We start from the raw sequence: 17,786 nt of genomic DNA, 5'->3' as shown, positions 1-17,786 counted from the left end.
TCATCAGGATGAAAAGTTGTTGGCCATGTTTGAGTTGCTATCATGACATTATTGTGTGTTAGGTTGTGGTCAGGATATCCAGACTAACAAGCGGGACACTGAACGTCACCTCTCCAATGTTTTGATCTGTTTGATTCGGATGCCCTTCCTGACATCCGGCACTAAGAGTAGACTGGCTCGTGGTGCCGCTGTGGTGGGTTAGGTTACAGCCCATCAGGACATTCAGTGTTCGCTAAATAATTACTGAGACATTTAAATGCTCAAAATCTGCTGCAAAAACAGTTTTTACTGAATAAAAACTGATCTGAGAGTAAATCTGTGGCCATCTGGGTGAATTAGGCTACATTCACACTGCAGGCGAAAGCGCATCAAATCCGATTTCTTTGACCCTCTGTGACCCATATCCGATCATGGTGTGACAGTGTGAACGGCACAAATCCGATATTTTCAAATCTGATCTGGGTCACTTTCGTATGTGGTGCTGAGTCCGATACATATCTGATGTTTCAGAAAGCTGCTGTTTGATGGTCAAGTCGCATTAAATCCGTCTTTTACGTCACTGACACAAGACAGACGCCAATTATCAGCGCCGGAGAAGACATCGTGAACACTTCCATCCAGTGAAACTGTTGGGAAGACAACGTTGGAGAAACGTGAACATTTTATTTGTACTGTATAATCTGCAGATTCTGACAGAAATCTGCAACTATCCTTTGAAGCAGCGCTCCTCTAAAACAGCAATCAGGATCATTATTAGGTTATTTACATTATTATGTAAATAACAAAATAACTTAAAGCAAAAATTGGGAAACGTGAAGTCTGAAGTCTTTATATTAAGACCATCAGTCAAACATACTGTTGCTCTGGGTCTAAACAGAGCGCGTTGTGTGTGACGTCTTCTTTTGCGCATGCGGCCACTTTGAGCGTTCACACTAGAGCGCGTTGCTGTCGCATTTTATCTGTAGTGTGAACGAGCAGACAAAAAAATCAGATTTGATCAAAAAATCTGAATTGATCATCAAGACCTGCAGAGTGAACGCAGCCTAACATCACTGTAAACTGTTACTGGTCTGTTTCAGGTCAGAGCTGAATCATTTGATTTAAAGTCATATTTAAAGTTTAATCCAATCAGAGTTCAGCCTGGCTAAATGATGAGCATGGACAGAATAAAATGTATATATTTGATATTAAACTTTATTCATTCTGTGATGACGACAAAGGACCGAGGTGATTAAAGTTACTCTTCTCTTGTCTTATAGGTAAACATGGTCAGCATTGACACATCTGCATGTTCCTGCTCTTTATTTACTGGTTGCCATGGTGAATCCTGGTATCAGAGCTCCACTGATGATGCTTTTTTCATTAACTCTGGGTGACTATAGGGCGCGGGTTAAATTCTGTATCCAAGATCATCAGGTATGAAATCACTGCCTGATTTCACTCAGCACAGCTAACAGGACCATGTAAAGTTACCTGATCATCAGTAATAAGTGCAGATTCTTAGATCCACCTTTTTATTTTGATTTTAAATACAGATCGTAACACAGAGAACCTACCTGTGGCACACATTTACACACTGTCTAAGGTTAAACTTTATTCTAAGATAAACACCAGAGCTGAGAATAAAAACTAGAAGTACATTTACTCAAATACACACTCGAAATCCATCAGACCCTGTGTATGGATTTTGTCAGCAGCAGCAGGCACAGGCCTGCTATCATTGGACTACAGCGGTGAATGAAACTACAACATGGCTGTCACAGGTACTCTGTGTGGAGTCGTGTCATGAAGCAGGAGGTTCATTTACTGTACATGAAATATTTCTAGTGTTGGGCATCACCTTACAATAGAATAGCTCTTTACTGTCATTGTACATGTGCAACGAAAATATGAATTCAACTAAATTTCACGTTCAGTCAACATCTGGTTGAGTGAACGCTGGCTCACAGCTATCCTTTGATTACTGTTGCCCTGGACGGTTTCTTTCTTTTCTGTGCCTGGCTGCCTCCTTTGGGCAAACGTGGACATTCGCCCCAGCGCGCTGCGTTCACAACACTTCAAAAAAATTTTTTTAAGTTGCTGCCCAGTGAGAATGTTGGTTTGTCATGGAGAAGGTTTGTTGGAATAACAACAGATGGAGCGCCATCAATGACAGGGAGGAAAAATGGACTGGTGGCACTTCAAATAAAACTGGAAGAGGAAGGCGTGGAGGAGGCCATTGCTCTGCACTGCATTATCCATCAGCAGGTCCTTTGCAGCAAATGCCTGAAGTTTGACAATGTGATGTCTATTGTTGTGAAATGCATCAACCAAATCAGATCCAGGGGCTTAAAGCACCGAAGGTTCTGTGCTTTTTTAGAGGAAATGGAGTCAGAATATGGGGATGTGCTCGACTTCACTGAGGTACGTTGGCTCAGCAGGGGAAATGTATTAAAGAGACTTTTTGAGTTGAGAGCAGAAGTGAAGCCTTCATGGAGAAGGATGGAGTTAGTGTTCCTGTGCTAACTGATCCCAAATGGCTCATGGACTTAGCTTTTCTTGTTGATATAACACATGAGCTTAATGTACTGAACAAGACGTTACGAGGCCAGGGGCAACTTGTCAGTGCTGCCTATGACAACGTGAGAGCATCCTCCACAAACCTGCGCTCTGGAAAGCTCAGCGCTCTCAGACAAACCTTTGCCATTTCCCAGCATGCAAGGCACTCGTGGATGCAGGAAAAAAAGTATGTTGATGTCATTTTGAGGCTACAGGAGGAATTTGATCACAGATTTGCAGACTTCAAGACACACAGAGCCACCTTTCACATTTTTGCGGACCCCTTCTCCTTTGATGTGCAAGATGCCTCTTCTGTGCTTCAAATGGAGCTCATTGAGCTGCAGTGCAACTCTGAACTCAAAGCGAAGTTCAGGGAGGTGAGTGGAAAAGCAGCTTGGGCAGTTTTTGAGAGGATTGAGCCCTAGTTTCCCTCGGCTTTCCCGAATGTTCAAGCGGACCATGTGCCTTTTTGGGAGCACATACTTGTGCGAAAAGCTCTTCTCCACCTTGGACTTCAATAAGTCCAAGTACAGGTCCAGAACTACTGATGATCATCTTCAAGACATACTGAAGGTCTCAGCTGCTTCCTCCCTCAGGCCAAATCTGGCTCGGCTATGCAAAGCGCTGCAGGTGTCTAGCAGCAAGGAGTAGGCGAGAGAAGCCAGAAGAGCAGTTCATGTTCTCCATGTTCAGAAGGTTAAAGAGCTGTTAATACAGACATTTCAATGTAAATACAGCAGATAAGACTGAAAAAACACAAATGTGACTAAAACAATCATTTTGTGTGTTTTACAGATTCATTCATTTTCTTATTAATTCTTAACTGTTTTAGTTATTTTCATCTTTTTTGTGTTAAAAAATAAATAAAGAGCTTTGAGAGGATATAGGAGATATCTCCCTGGAATTTGTTAACCACGCCTTTCTTGTGGAAAACCTGATGCAGCCCAGCCTCACCCAGACTCTGCCTCCAGTGGCCCCCAGCTAAACTGAGTCTGAGGCCCCTGCTGTAAGGACACTGAGCTGCTAGCAGTTAGCATGAGACCGTACTATCTACCGCGTGTTTCCACACGTGATTATGATAGCTGTGTATGTCCCGCCCTCTGCTAGCGCTGCAGCAGCCTGTGAGGTCCTGCACACTGTGACCAGCAGACTCCAAACGCAGCACCCTCAGGCCCTTTTCCTGATCTCTGGGACTTTAATCACACCTCCCTGTCCTCCACTCTCCCCACCTTCACCCAGTATGTCACCTGCCACACTAGAGACAATAAAACATTGGACTTATTGTACGCTAACACCAAGGAGGCATCATCACCTCTCCCTCCCCTGGGGGCTCAGATCACAACCTTCTGGAGACGCAGACCCACTGACACCGGTGAACATCCAGGGAGTGGACACTGAGATAGTGGACTCTTATAGGTACCTGGGTGTTCACCTGAATAATAAACTGGACTGATGCTGTTTACAGGAAGGGTCAGAGCAGACTCTACCTGCTGAGGCGGCTGAGGTCATGTGGAGTCCAGGGAGCGCTTTTAAAGACCTTCTCTGACTCTGTGGTCATATTTACAGTGTTGTATGGTGGAGCAGCAGTTTATCAGCAGCTGAGAGGAAGAGGTTGGATAAACTCATCAGGAAGGCCAGCTCTGTTCTGGGATGCACCCTGGACCCAGTGCAGGTGGTGGGAGACAGAAGGACTCTGGACAAAATAACATCTCTGATGGACAGAGTCTCCCAGCCCATGCATGTAGATGTTGCTGCAGAGCTGCTGCATCCTCGATGCATGAAGGAGCTGCAGGTCCTTCCTCCCTGCAGCTGTCAGACTGTACAATCAGAACTGCTCCCAACAAACATAGATGTTTACAGTGGATGCAAAAGTATTCGGCCCCCTTGAACTTTCCCACATTTTGTCCCATTACAGCCACAAACATGAATCAGTTTTATTGGACTTCCAGGTGAAAGACCAACACAAAGTGGTGAACACGTGAGAAGTGGAACGAAAATCAGACATGATTCAAACATGTTTTACAAATAAATAACTGCAAAGTGGGGTGTGCGTAATTATTCAGCCCCGTGAGTCAATACTTTGTAGAACCAGCTTTTGCTGCAGTTGCAGCTGCCAGTCTTTTAGGGTCTGTCTCTACCAGCTTTGCATCTACAGACTGAAATCTTTGCCCTTCTTTGAAACAGCTCCTGCAGACTCCTTTGTTTGGTTTGACTTTGTCTTTTTGAGTCCACCCTCCACACCACTGGGTGGCAGTAATAAACCTTTATTTTGTTTGCCAACCACAAATAAAAGCTGCAGAAGAAGAAGGCTTAAAAGAAGGCGGGAGCACAGCTGAGGGAACATAACACCGCCGCGAGTAACAGAGAGGCACAGACAGCCTGCAGCTTCCTTCATTTCACCATCGAACACTGAAGAGTTTGTAGATTATTCTGATCATCAGGATGGATACGGGACGGCAGACACCATCGACCAGTCAGCAAGACCTGCGGATCAATATCCGTGGGAGAGAAGTCACAGTCCTGTGGCGGGAAATAGTAAATTATCTCATTGATAAGAGTTTACCTCTTCGGCTTCTTTGTCTCCTTGAATGTGTTAAAATCGAGGGAGAAACCCTCCTGAAGAAGCTGCTCCGTGCAGCGTTCAGAGGCAGCGCCTGGATTTGGAGCAAGTTTCAGCGACGCGTCGGCAACGGTAACCAACGAGCATCCCCCTTTACTGTTATTGATTATAATATGGCCGTGGGTAATGAAGCTGATGCAATCATTCGTATTGATACTGACGACGTACGCCACGATCAAACCTCGATGACGACGGTGTCAGATAATATCCGTTTTTAATGAGCTCGAGATCAACCGATAGATCAAATTATCACGTTAGCAACGGGAGCTGCACTGATTTATGCTGAATTGAAAGAAGAAGTAAGCACAAGCTTAGATATCCTCTGGTACAGGAAATACCAAATATGGCAACAGCAGCGGAAAGTCCCACAGCCTCTCAACAGGAAGTGAGTCAGAAAACGAAAGGACCCAAACTTGTTAACACCTTTCTACCCTAAAACATGCCTCATTCACCCGTTCATGCTAGCTTTTCTCTGCTTAACATTCACGCTCACAGAGCAGCTCGTAGCTCGTAGCTAACACTGCTCTGCATGCAGACTGGAGCACGGAGGGGTCGCCCATCAAAGCAGGTAGCTCTGGTCGGCCTCCTTTTCCACTTGGATCGCACTGAGAGGCGGCAGAAGTCGGGACACGGCCAAATAAATATGAAAGAGTCCCTTTAGGGAGGTTCGAGGCTCTTCCTCTAGTTTTTTGATCCATTCATTAAATCCTGAATCGATTTTTAAATATAAATATACTTAAACGTCAAAATCTCAGGTTAAAGCTCACGAAACGATTTCACCGACCACCGAACAGCTAAAACAACGCCGACGATTAAAGAGTGGATAAACAGATTCCACACAATGATGGAAACACAGAGCGTGGATCGTTCACCCGACGCCGCGTACACGGACACGCCGTCTGAAGCCGCAGGTTTGTCACTCCGACCAAAGTTCACTGAACCAGCAGAAGATCAAACTTCAAGTTTATCAAGAGTCACAGTGATGAAGAGCAACGTCTGAAGAAAAGCTCAGTTTGAAATCAAGACCAGAGGACTGATCGCTGTGGATTTACTCATCGAAATTGTTGTTGACCCAGAAGTTTGAGTTTATTGTATTATTTATCATTTCTAGTCTTTGGTTTCTTTGTCTGTGTTCCCTCTGTAGTGCCTGTGAGTCTGTCTTTAGTTCAGTCTGTGTTGTTTCCTGTTTTATTTTGAAGGTCCATGAAGCTTCCTTTGTCTCGTTAGGCCTGATTTGCCCCAGCTGTGTTTCCCTCCTGTTCCCTGATTGCTCCCTCTGTGTATTTAAGCGCTTTTCTAGCTGTGTGGTCTGTCCGTTTGCTAGTTCAGGTTATTATTGTTTTTGGTTTCGTATTTGTATTCCTGGTTTTGTTAGTTCTGTCTGTCATCTAGCAATAAATCTAAGTTTGAGTTTACTTTGCTCATTACGTCCTTACCACCTCTCCTGCCGGCACACAGCCTTCACATCACAGAAATGTTTTCTTTTTCTCTGCTTATTTTTGCTGTTTCATCAGCGTTTAAGGATTTTCAAGGATTTTTACAAATGTGATGTCGCTCTGTCGTTACTAAATTGCTTAAATAAACCGTCCTGCATTCAAGAGACTAAATTGTGGACATTTTTTTGACTGTTGTTGTGATTTGGCGCTACATAAATAAAATTACAATCGTATTACAATCACACCAATAGTTCTTACATGTTGAACATGAACATATCCTCGGGGGTCTTTTCCGGTTCACTAAAATAATACCAAGCCAGCATCACCAGAGCATCATGGAGGAGAGCAGCCGCTGACAGTGACGCGTTGGCCTGGGAAGCTGCTTAAGGAGTGTTTCATCAGCTGAGGAGAGGCAAACACTGGGAGGTCTCCTCACCGCGGCTCAGTCTTTGGTTTCCATGTGATGTGCCAGATTTAACAGGCTGGAAGAAAAAGCGTGAGGAGAAAATACGATAAGAGCACAAGTAGATTATCACAGTAGGGCTCCAAACAGTGGGCTTGACAGAAATAAACACGAAACACAAAAAGCAGCTAAAAAGGAAAAGAAGAAGAAACACGGACTTGTGTTTTGTGTATTCGCGTTGATCAGCAGACGCACTTGTAAAGAGGGTGAGAAGCCACAACAAAGCCCCCCAGGACCCAGAGGAAGGAGATCTGGGTCATCCACCGCCTCCATGAGTACTGAAGACCACACGTCTCAACCTGTAGATGATGCACGCGTCAGTCTGCTCGTCTGCAGGAACAGGACACCTGTCAATGCTGCTGGTGCTGCCAGCCCGGGCAGAGTGCAGCAACAGGTGCTTCCCACTCATCAGTGCTGTAAGTGATATTTCTCTTTGGCTCTTGACGAAGGCGGTCGCACTTTTCTCTGCTCCCTTATCTTCCCTGCTTAGCTTCTCGTGTCCTTGGAGAGAGGGAGGCAGCTGGGGATGGGGAGAAAAAGGAGGGAGGAGCAAGATGCCCCAGTAGGCGCCCCCGTCCTTCGGCACCCACCAAGGCAAGGGAGCCCAGGCCCAGATTGGGGCCTACGGCAGCAGGACCGCCCAGCCCCACAGGACCCGGGGCAGCCCACCCGACCCCACCACAGAGGAAACTGTTCCCGCACTAACATTCAATCATCTCCCAGACTGCACAGCACAGTAGACACCCAGGTGAAGTTTATTCTCCACCTCGCTCTCCCCCACCTGCAGAGTGGACTCCTGCAAGGATGGAGCTCCCTGCCAGTTGAAGAGCCCCCCCAGTTAGGCCGATGCACCAGAGGCGCCAGGGCTGAGCCCCCGTGCACCCACCCGCCCACAACCTCGGCGACACACCAACAAGGACCAAAGCCCCCAAGGCCCAGCCAGAGCCCCAGCACAGAGGCGAAGCCCCCCTCACATCATTTCCTTATAAAGTATTCTGATTCTGATTGGTTCAGGATGACCTGCCATCATCCAATCACACGTCTGCTTACCTGCATCTGTTGCTCGTTTCTCCTCCTCTTCTTTTCTCTTTTTTCTAAACTGAGCACCTGATGACTTTGAACTTTTCTTGTCCATCTTGGTTTTAATGTTGCACTCCAGTATGAACACAAATCCCGCAACCCGAGGATCACCACAACACAACCTAACACACCTACACCTTAGTTCACAGATTTGCTTTGTCTAAGGTTCATTTCTGGGATTTCACACAAACCCAGGATTCAAATCATGAATACATGATGGACTTGGATTTACAACATTATAAATGAAATGTGCTCTATTTGGAAGAAGCCCCTCCCCTTTCGGTGGGTTGTGTGTGAGACTTTAAATCATCAAACTGTAAATTATAAATGTTAAATTGTTATTGATCCTTTACCCCGAGTCCTAAAGTGTAGATTTATTTTCTTACTCTTCTTATATTTATTGTTTGTTTACTTGCGCTGCTGTAACTGCAGCCTCGTCGTCTCTCTATATGCTGGACTGTCTGTAGCGGAGATGACAATAAAGTTTACTTTGACTTCAGCACCGAGCAAATTATCAGTCTGTATCATGATGTCTGGTGTTTTCGTGTTTGTTGTTTTGTTTTATTTTGCAGGTTGGTTATTAGACGCTGCTCCAGTCAGAGACTCCCCCGCCGCCCCGCCCTCTCCTTCCTGCGCTGCAAGCCGCAGACGCACCTCGCAAACGGAGGCGCCCTTACTCCCAGCAAATGTGCGGCAGGAAACCGACCGGTGCCTGTGACATTCCCAGTATGCGCTGGTTGATGTTGGGGCAGCATGAGTACGAGCAATTTTTTCTTTCTTTTTTTGCCGATGCCCGTGATGCCGCCCCGCACCGCCCGTGTCAAAAACGCTACTGTGTATGTTTGCAGGTGTATGCATAACTTGCACATCTTTCTTGTGTTAATGTAAATTTGTCTGTTATTGTGTAAATACTTACGCTATTGTGTGCTTCTTGTAACAGTGACAATAAAAAGCTATTCTATTCTATTCTATTCTATTCTGTTCTATTCTAACTGCAGTTCTGAAACGTAACTTTAACCTCAGCCAAACCGATTCTCTCAGTTGTAAATAAAACAGTAAACGTGACCCGACAGACAGAACCTGAGTGAATTAAGTCCAGCGTTTAACACTGAGAGCTCAAACTCAGCTGAGGTTTCAAAGCTGTGATTGGACATCAGCCGCTGATGAAGCTGGTTCGCCTATAAAGTGCTCTGTAGGGAAACGAGCTCCAGCAGCTCTGCGCTTGGGAAAAACTATATTTACTTTTCTTGTGCAGAAAAATGCGCAGACATTGCGCTATATCGAGCACCGGCTGCCCAGTTAAACCGTGACTTTCACCAGGTCCCGTGGGCGTGTTTCTTGAATTAGCGGCAGGTGTTAAACAGCTGACAGGTGAGGAGGAGGATGATGCAGGTAAACTGAGGGCCTGTTGAGCTGATCGCTGCTGTCTTGACAAACACGTCAGCTCGTTCTTCATGTTACAGAAGCACAGAGACACGAGAGCAGGCGGCAGTGGCGGTCCTCGCCTGTTTGGCGCCCTGGGCGAACACTCCCCCTAGGGCCCCCCCCACACACACACACAACATATTAAGGATTGTACATTAACATAAAACTGTTGTACACACACACACATATGAAGAGAGAGAGAGTATGCATAGTATGCAAACAGCTGCCAAACAGCCATCATAATTCATCATACAATGAGAACAGGACAAATCAACAATCAACAATGACTCATTAATATTAAATTCTGTAACATAATGTATTGTTTGGAGTTTAGTCTGTTACTGTTGCTATTTTTACCATTTCATCTTGGAGCAACTGTAATCCACATAATTTCCTTAGGGATTAATAAAGTATCCTGATTCTGATTGTTTCAGGATGACCTGCCATTATCCAATCACACATCTGCTTACCTGCATCTTTTGCTCGTTTCTCCTCCTCTTCTTTTCTCTTTTTTCTAAACCGAGGACCTGATGGCTTTGAACTCTTCTTGTCCATCTTCCATTGGTTTTAATTTTGCACTCCAGTATGAACACCCATCCCCCAACCCGAGGATCACCACAACATGATCTAACACACCTACACCTTAGTTCACAGATTCACTTTGTCTAAGGTTTATTTCTGGGATTTCGCACAACCCAGGATTCAGATCATGAATCCATGATGGGTTTGGATTCACAACATTATAAATGAAATGTGCTCTATTTGGAAGCAGCCTTCCCCCCCTTTCGACGACTTGTGTGAGACTTTAAATCATCAAACTGTAAATGTTAAATTGTTATTGATCCTTTACCTCGAGTCCTAAAGTGTATATTTATTTTCTTACTCTTCTTATATTTATTGTTTGTTTACTTGCACTGCTGTAACTGCAGCCTCGTCGTCTCGTCTCTCTATATACTGGACTGTCTGTAGCGGAGATGACAATAAAGTTCACTTTGACTTCAGCAGCAAGCAGGCGCACCGAGGGCTCTCGCTCACTTTTCGTGTATAGAATTTCGAAAAAACATCGGTGCAAATTATAAGTCTGCATTATAATGTCTTGTGTTTTCATGTTTGAAAACGTGTTCATGTTTTACGAGTTGGTTTTTAGATGCTGCTCCAGCCAGCCAGAGAATCCCCCGCCGCCCCGCCCTCTCCTCCCTGTGTCGCAAGCAGCAGGTGCACCTCGTAAACGAAGGTGTCCTTACTCCCAGCAAATGGGCGATAGAAAACCGATCGGTGCCTGTACCATTCCCAATATGCGCTGGCTGACGTCGGGGCAGCATGAGCATTTTTTTTTTTTGCCGATGCCCGTGATGCCGCCCCGGGCAACTTCCCGTGTCGCCCGTATCTAAAACCGCTACTGGCAGGCGGAAAGAGACGAGAATCTGCGAATGTAACATGTGAACACGGAGAGTGGAATATGTAAACAAACCGGTTAACGTAACCCCCCCACGTTAAGCTGGAACACCGGGGCTGTGAGTTCGGTGCTCTCTGTCAGCTGTTAGCAGAGCGACATCTCTGAAACATCTGAGCACAAACATGCTCTATGTTGACAACCTGACCAGACGTGACGTCATGACATTCGCAGCTAAAACATTGTTAAAAGTTCAGCTGGTGACAGAAAAACGGGGTATTTTAAAACTTTACACCATCACTGCTGCCTGTGATTTGAAATGCATTCTGGGATACCCGCCCCAAGCCGACATAAGCAATCGATTATCTAGGATCGACCTGTCTTGACTTACTTTGCACGGCAACCAATCAAATGTTAGAGAAGCTGCATGGGCAGCGTTAACCCCGCCCACTCAGTTTGATGGATGAGGCTGACAGATAAAATGATTTCAAGGAGAGAGATGAAGAGGACAATAGTGCCAAAATGAATTAAATAAATACATCATTAAATAATTAATTAAAATTATCAATAATTATTTAAATGTGTTATTAATTAATTACTTACACGTGTCACAAATATTTATGTAATTAATTATTGCCACATTTAATTAATTATTTAATGGTGTATTTAATGAATTCATTATGTCAGTCCTGGCGTTCCATATCCGGAGACCCTGCCATCTTAATATTATTAGATCTCAGTGCTGCTTTTGATACAGTAGATCGCAGACGCTAAGGCATGGTTGGCGCTTATTTTTCTCAACCTAAATGAGCAGAAAACTGAAAAAAGAATAAAGTTACGTTGAAACCAAGCACACCATTGTTTTTCTTATGACATTACCAATAAGTTTGATGTGTCACATGGCCCTCTTCCTATTGAAAAAACAAAAGTTGTATCCAAGATGGCCGACTTCTAAATGGCCACCATGGACACCACCCATCTTGAGGAGTTTGCCCCCTCACATATACTAATGTGCCACAAACAGGACTTTAATATCACCAACCATTCCCATTTTATTACGGTGTATCCATATAAATGGCCCACCCTGTATAGTCAAGTACAGACTGAATACTAGAGGAAAAACCCAACAGTCTGAATCCCGTACAGCCAATCATTTTCAGCGACTTCATTTTAACGGGGAGAGACCTCCAACAGAGCCGGGCTCAGGAGGTCCTCTGCCACATCTGGTCGGGTTTGAGGGGAAAGATAAGAGAACAAAGGGGTCACAGAGAGAACACAGCCATACATGACAAAATACAAACTGGGAGAGAGTAGAAAAAATATTATATTGAATACTGTCATATAAAAATAAAATGTGTTATTTTCTTTTTTTGGCCAATAGTTTAAGGTAGAGGGCAGTTATTCATGCGGGTTTTAATGCGTACAGTTGCCTTGTGTGCCTCAATCAGCTCATTCATGAAATTTCACCAGTGCTGTGGTCTGCTGTGGTGCCCCCTCAGGACAGACAGATGTCATTAGTATGCACCACTGCACTCTGTGCTGTATGTGAACAACATCCTTGCACACGAGTGCAGAGAGACAATCTTTACATGTTTTACCTCTTCAGTATCTTTTGTAACGTTACGGGTTGTATGAGCGCTGTGTCATGTTAGATAAGCAGCGTAGGTCAGACACCTAGGTCAGTACTTCTTTAATTGGAAATCAGAGCTTTTACATGTCAAACACCACACAGAGACTTTCATGTGTTTCCAAACCAACCCTAACCCTGACGGCTACGGAACAAAATCGTCTTGACATTTATTCAAAACTGTTTTATCCATCTGTCTTTTGACAAGAACATCCACAAAACCATCAAGGTTTATGGCTCTGGCCCTTCTGGCCTGACTGCTTCACACCCCAAATTGATGAGTGGATTGTCACGCACTGGGTTTAGGCTACGTCCACACTTAGATTAGAGAGTTATGAACTCTCTGATCTCCTGTCCTCTCATCTGTTATGATTCATTTTGATAAAATCATCTTGGTAGGTGACTTTAATTTACATATGGATGATGCCTCTAACTACTCTGCCACAGAATTTCTTAAATTGCAAAAGCATTTAATTTTGTGCAATAATAAAACTATTTTGTGCACAAGTCTGATCATAAATGTAAAATAATAAACTGGTCCAGGGTGCTAAAGTCTCTAAATGCTGTGGGCTCAGCTGCAAACACAGAAACAGTTTCCTGCAGTTTCCAGTCTAACACTGAAGACCAGAATGAAACAGCTGATGTGTGATATTATAGATAACAGTATAATATCACATCAGCGTGTACAGTCAGACTGGATGCAGGGAAGTCTCTCCCAGCGGATCATCTGTGACTCTATATCCGCCCGGTCACCGGCAGTCTGCGTGTGTTTACCGCCACCGAAATCTGCCTCCGTTAGAACCCAACTATGCCCGGCACTGCCGCTGTTTCACCGGGACTCTGTCCCCACGGGTCTTCGCTGACCGGAGCACCGAGATCACATTTCATCCGAACCGCTTTGGGTCACTTTAGGAGCAGAAATGTGGAGAAAGTTCGCTGCGAGCTGCTCCGAGAGGCGGTGTGTCAGAGAGGTTTGAAGCCTCCCGAAATTAACGGAAGAAGTCCCGAAGGACAAAAACAGGATCAGACGGGAGACCGGAGAGTTTTCTCCCCGCTGCCTCGGAACGGGGCTTTCAAACGTTTATCTGGGGCCGGTTTGAGCTCCGAAACGCGGCGAAGAAAACACAAGAAGAGCCGCGATTGTAGCGGCAGCAGAGCGGAGGGCTGGCTTCACTCTCCACGGTTCTCATGTGCTTGATAAGTCCCGCCTCCCGCGCGCAGCTCCGACATGCTCAGTACGAAGCTCACGCGCAGACATGGCAGAAGAAGCTCCCGCAGCTGCACCGGCGAAAGCCCCGGCCAAGGCTCCCAGGAAGAAGTCCGCTCCCCGGGCTAAGAAGGACGGACCCAGCCTCCCTAAGCTCATCGTCGCCTCGGTGACAGAGTCGAAGGAGCGCAAGGGCACGTCGCTGGCGGCCATAAAGAAGTACCTGACCGCCAAAAATGTGGACGTACCCAAGGCCAACAAACGTATCAACACCGCCGTCGCCAAGCTGGTGGAGAAAGGCGTTCTCAGTCAGGTGAAGGGTACCGGGGCTTCCGGTTCCTTCAAGCTTGCTAAGAAAGAGCCGAAAGTCGCGAAACCAGCGAAGAAGAAGGCTGCCAAGCCCGCGAAGAAGGCACCCGCCAAAGCCAAGAAGCCCGCGGTGAAGAAAGTGGCCGCCCCGAAGAAATCTCCGGCCAAGAAGGCAGCGAAGAAAGTGGTTAAGAAGAGCCCCAAGAAGGCTGCTCCCAAGAAGCCTAAGGCGGCAGCCAAGAAGCCCAAATCCCCCGCTAAGAAGGCCGCTCCGAAAAAGCCCAAAGCCGCCAAGAAGCCCGCAAAGAAAACCGCTTCAAAGAAGGCCAAGAAGTAAAAGCTCCTCCCGCACTGAGTGCATCAACGGCTCTTTTCAGAGCCACCACAGCCTCCGCTACGAGCTCCTCATAGTGTGTGTGTGTGTGTGTGTGTGTGTGTGTGTGTGTGTGTGTGAGAGAAACTATGCCGGGAGACACAGGCTGCAGCTTTACGCCTCACCTGTGTCTCCACATGCAGAGTAAATTATGGAGACTATGCTGGTTCAGGTAGAAAGTACTGGTCTCCCAGTTAGCCCACTGACGGGGAAAATACATGTTGAATTGTCAGAACATTAGAAACATTTGAGTTTCAGTCTTATGTCAATAAATACAATCGGATAATCTAGGCAGTGATTCAATGATACTTAGAAACCTGAATTATTTCCCAGTCAGTGCTGCAAATATTTCCAGTTTATTCTGGAGCTGATGACAGGAGATGAGTGCACTGGAGCTGTGGATGACTTTGTTTTACTGGTTTATTACCTACTGTTGTTTAAATTTGAATTAGCCCCCCACCCCCATCTCAAAGACCTGTAGACTTCACATCTATAAGTGCTGTGCAGTAACCCTCACTGTACATATATGTAACACTGTATTTTTATTCTTCCAGGTTTGTTTGTACTTGTATATTTTTGAATACTTGTATAAAGCGCTGCTGAAGCTGTGCACCCCGCATGTGCGCAGTAGCAGGCGGCGCCGTCTCGCTGTACATCTGAATAACAATAAAGACATTGTTCTCTTCTCTGTCTCGCGCTTCATTTTGAATATTTTCGTCCAATAGCTGAGCAGCTGCGGTGCGCGCGCTACCAGATCTGGACCAATCAGCGCTGAGCTCGCGCCTGCAGCCCCTGTATAAAGCCGCTGCTCGCGCTCAGACTTCATTCTCTCTTTCGCTGTTCACGCAGAGTAGCCCGAAACTGTACGATGGCCAGGACCAAGCAGACTGCCCGTAAATCCACCGGAGGAAAAGCTCCCAGGAAGCAGCTCGCCACCAAGGCTGCCCGTAAGAGCGCCCCGGCTACCGGCGGCGTGAAGAAGCCCCACCGTTATAGGCCCGGGACTGTGGCGCTCAGGGAGATCCGCCGCTACCAGAAATCCACCGAGCTGCTGATCCGTAAGCTGCCCTTCCAGCGCCTGGTCAGGGAGATCGCTCAGGACTTCAAGACCGACCTGCGCTTCCAGAGCTCCGCCGTCATGGCTCTGCAGGAGGCCAGCGAGGCTTACCTGGTCGGCCTGTTCGAGGACACCAACCTGTGCGCCATCCACGCCAAGAGGGTCACCATCATGCCCAAAGACATCCAGCTGGCCCGCCGCATCCGCGGAGAGAGGGCTTAAGCTGACCTGAGACCAGTTTACACCAAACACAACGGCTCTTTTAAGAGCCACGTACACGCACTCAGAGCAGCGGTTCGCTGACAGCATGCAGTGTGGGTTGGTATTAATGATTGTACTGTGTTAATACACGGGTATGTAGCGGGGGGGGGCAGTAGTACGATTATGTCGAGGACAGGAAGTGTAGCGGTGCAGGCTCGCAGACCGCGTCGTGAAACACAACAAGCACCGAGCTGCGTGACAGAGCAGAGTTCATAAGCAGCTGGATGGAGACATCCTGAGGTTTCAGTGTGGAGGACAAAGTCTCACTGAGCCGGGCTTTAAACCTCATGATCTCCCTGAAAGTGTTTTTATATGAATAAAATTTGGGGAGGAGGAGAAAAGCTGAAGCTCCAGTTCAATATAAAATAAACCGTCCTGCATGGCAGAGATGTGCAATAACAGCCATGGCTCAGTGTCAGCGTCTCACATCCTGAATGTGCACTTCAAATAATTTATAATTGAAATGATGATTGTAACCTGTTTGACCTGCTGCTCGGACGTTTTGCTCATCATCCAATCATTAAGCATTAAACTGCTGTTACATAAAAGCAGGCCGGGCACAGAGCTACCAGAACTTTCTGTCATTTCAGTTATCACTGTCGTTATGGTTTACACCAGGGGTGGGCGGCTTCAGGCCGGTGTCCTGCAGGTTTTAGATGTGTCCATGATCCATCACAGCTGATTTAAAGGCTGAATGACTCCTCAGCATGTCTTGAAGTTCTCCAGAGGCTGCTAATGAACTAATCATTCAGGTGTGCTGACCCAGGGTGCGATCTAAAACCTGCAGGACACCGGCCCTCGAGGCCTGGACTTGCCCACCCCTGGTTTATCTGTTCATGTACGATCAAACTGCAGCTCACAGCTACTGGAGAGCTTTTTAACTCCAGCCCATTGGACCCACACACCCAGAAACATAAACTACTCTTTTCATCCTGCTGACACTTTACTCACTTTTAATCAGTGTTTTATTCACCTTTCAGTCACTTTAATTTTAAAACTGTCTGTACTGTATATTCTGTGTATTTATTATCTCACTCTGCCTGTTTATGCCCCGCCCTTATCTTCAGCCCTGGGGGATAAACTCTGTTTCTGGGCTCTGCAGTCCGCTGTGTGGCTCTCGGAGGACCGTTATGACCAGCCGAGCCTCTCCCGGAGCTCCCCTCGGCTGTCTCGGTCTTTGTGTGATGTTGTGACTCACACAGATGGATAAATGTTTGTCTGCACACGCACTGAAGCAACGCATCTGCTCTTCCGCACTCCCGATAAACGTCCCACAGCCCCGTCAGCAGGTGAAATAGAGCTCTGCTCTTTTTCTTCGTTGTGCGACCCAGTAAAGACGCGGAGCGACAGCTCGACCAATAGCAGGCGCGGATCTGCACAGCCTCATTTGCATACAGCGGAAATAAAAGCGAGCCGCTCTGCGCTGACGGGCTCATTCTCTGCTGAAGTAGCGACGAAGCAAAATGCCTGAACCCGCCAAGTCCGCGCCCAAGAAGGGCTCCAAGAAAGCCGTGACCAAAACCGCCGGCAAGGGCGGCAAGAAGAAGAGAAAGACCAGGAAGGAGAGCTACGCCATCTACGTGTACAAGGTGCTGAAGCAGGTGCACCCCGACACCGGCATCTCCTCCAAGGCCATGAGCATCATGAACTCGTTCGTCAACGACATCTTCGAGCGCATCGCCTCTGAGGCCTCCCGCCTGGCTCACTACAACAAGCGCTCCACCATCACCTCCAGGGAGATCCAGACCGCCGTGCGCCTCCTGCTGCCCGGTGAGCTGGCCAAGCACGCCGTGTCCGAGGGCACCAAGGCCGTGACCAAGTACACCAGCTCCAAGTAAACTGCAGCTCTGCTGCACCCACCCAACGGCTCTTTTCAGAGCCACCACCTCTGCTGAGGAGCACCTCCTGCTGTGACTCTCACGGGTCCTGCTATAAACATGTTTAACACGTGTATTAAGGCACATGTACAACAGTCTAAATAAACCGAGCAGCACTAA

At 46.7% G+C, this 17,786-nt stretch overlaps 3 protein-coding genes across 3 annotated transcripts; all 3 read left to right on the top strand.

Moving 5' to 3' along the window:
- The first annotated feature begins 13,799 nt into the window (after positions 1-13,799).
- LOC102777998 (histone H1-like) lies at positions 13,800-15,156 on the top strand. Its single transcript, XM_006808277.3, has one exon. It carries the CDS (start codon positions 13,839-13,841, stop codon positions 14,433-14,435), a length of 597 nt encoding a protein of 198 aa, XP_006808340.1. The 5' UTR covers positions 13,800-13,838; the 3' UTR covers positions 14,436-15,156.
- Positions 15,157-15,316: 160 nt separating this feature from the next.
- Positions 15,317-15,772, top strand: LOC102777715 (histone H3). The gene has a single exon (XM_006808276.3). The coding sequence runs from the start codon at positions 15,340-15,342 to the stop codon at positions 15,748-15,750; it is 411 nt and encodes a 136-aa protein (XP_006808339.1). The 5' UTR covers positions 15,317-15,339; the 3' UTR covers positions 15,751-15,772.
- Positions 15,773-17,214: 1,442 nt separating this feature from the next.
- LOC102777436 (histone H2B 1/2) lies at positions 17,215-17,786 on the top strand. The gene has a single exon (XM_006808275.3). The coding sequence runs from the start codon at positions 17,253-17,255 to the stop codon at positions 17,625-17,627; it is 375 nt and encodes a 124-aa protein (XP_006808338.1). The 5' UTR covers positions 17,215-17,252; the 3' UTR covers positions 17,628-17,786.

The sequence above is a fragment of the Neolamprologus brichardi genome, chromosome 10, assembly GCF_056152115.1.
Source record: "Neolamprologus brichardi isolate AB-2024 chromosome 10, ASM5615211v1, whole genome shotgun sequence".
NCBI lineage: Eukaryota > Metazoa > Chordata > Actinopteri > Cichliformes > Cichlidae > Neolamprologus > Neolamprologus brichardi.
The sequence above is the reverse complement of the archived record's forward strand: the minus strand, read 5'-3'. Positions and strand labels throughout refer to the sequence as shown.

Excerpts from the sequence above, each read along its gene's own strand:
- LOC102777998 (XM_006808277.3), top strand. The coding sequence starts at position 13,839 with ATGGCAGAAGAAGCTCCCGCAGCTGCACCGGCGAAAGCCCCGGCCAAG.
- LOC102777715 (XM_006808276.3), top strand. The coding sequence starts at position 15,340 with ATGGCCAGGACCAAGCAGACTGCCCGTAAATCCACCGGAGGAAAAGCT.
- LOC102777436 (XM_006808275.3), top strand. The coding sequence starts at position 17,253 with ATGCCTGAACCCGCCAAGTCCGCGCCCAAGAAGGGCTCCAAGAAAGCC.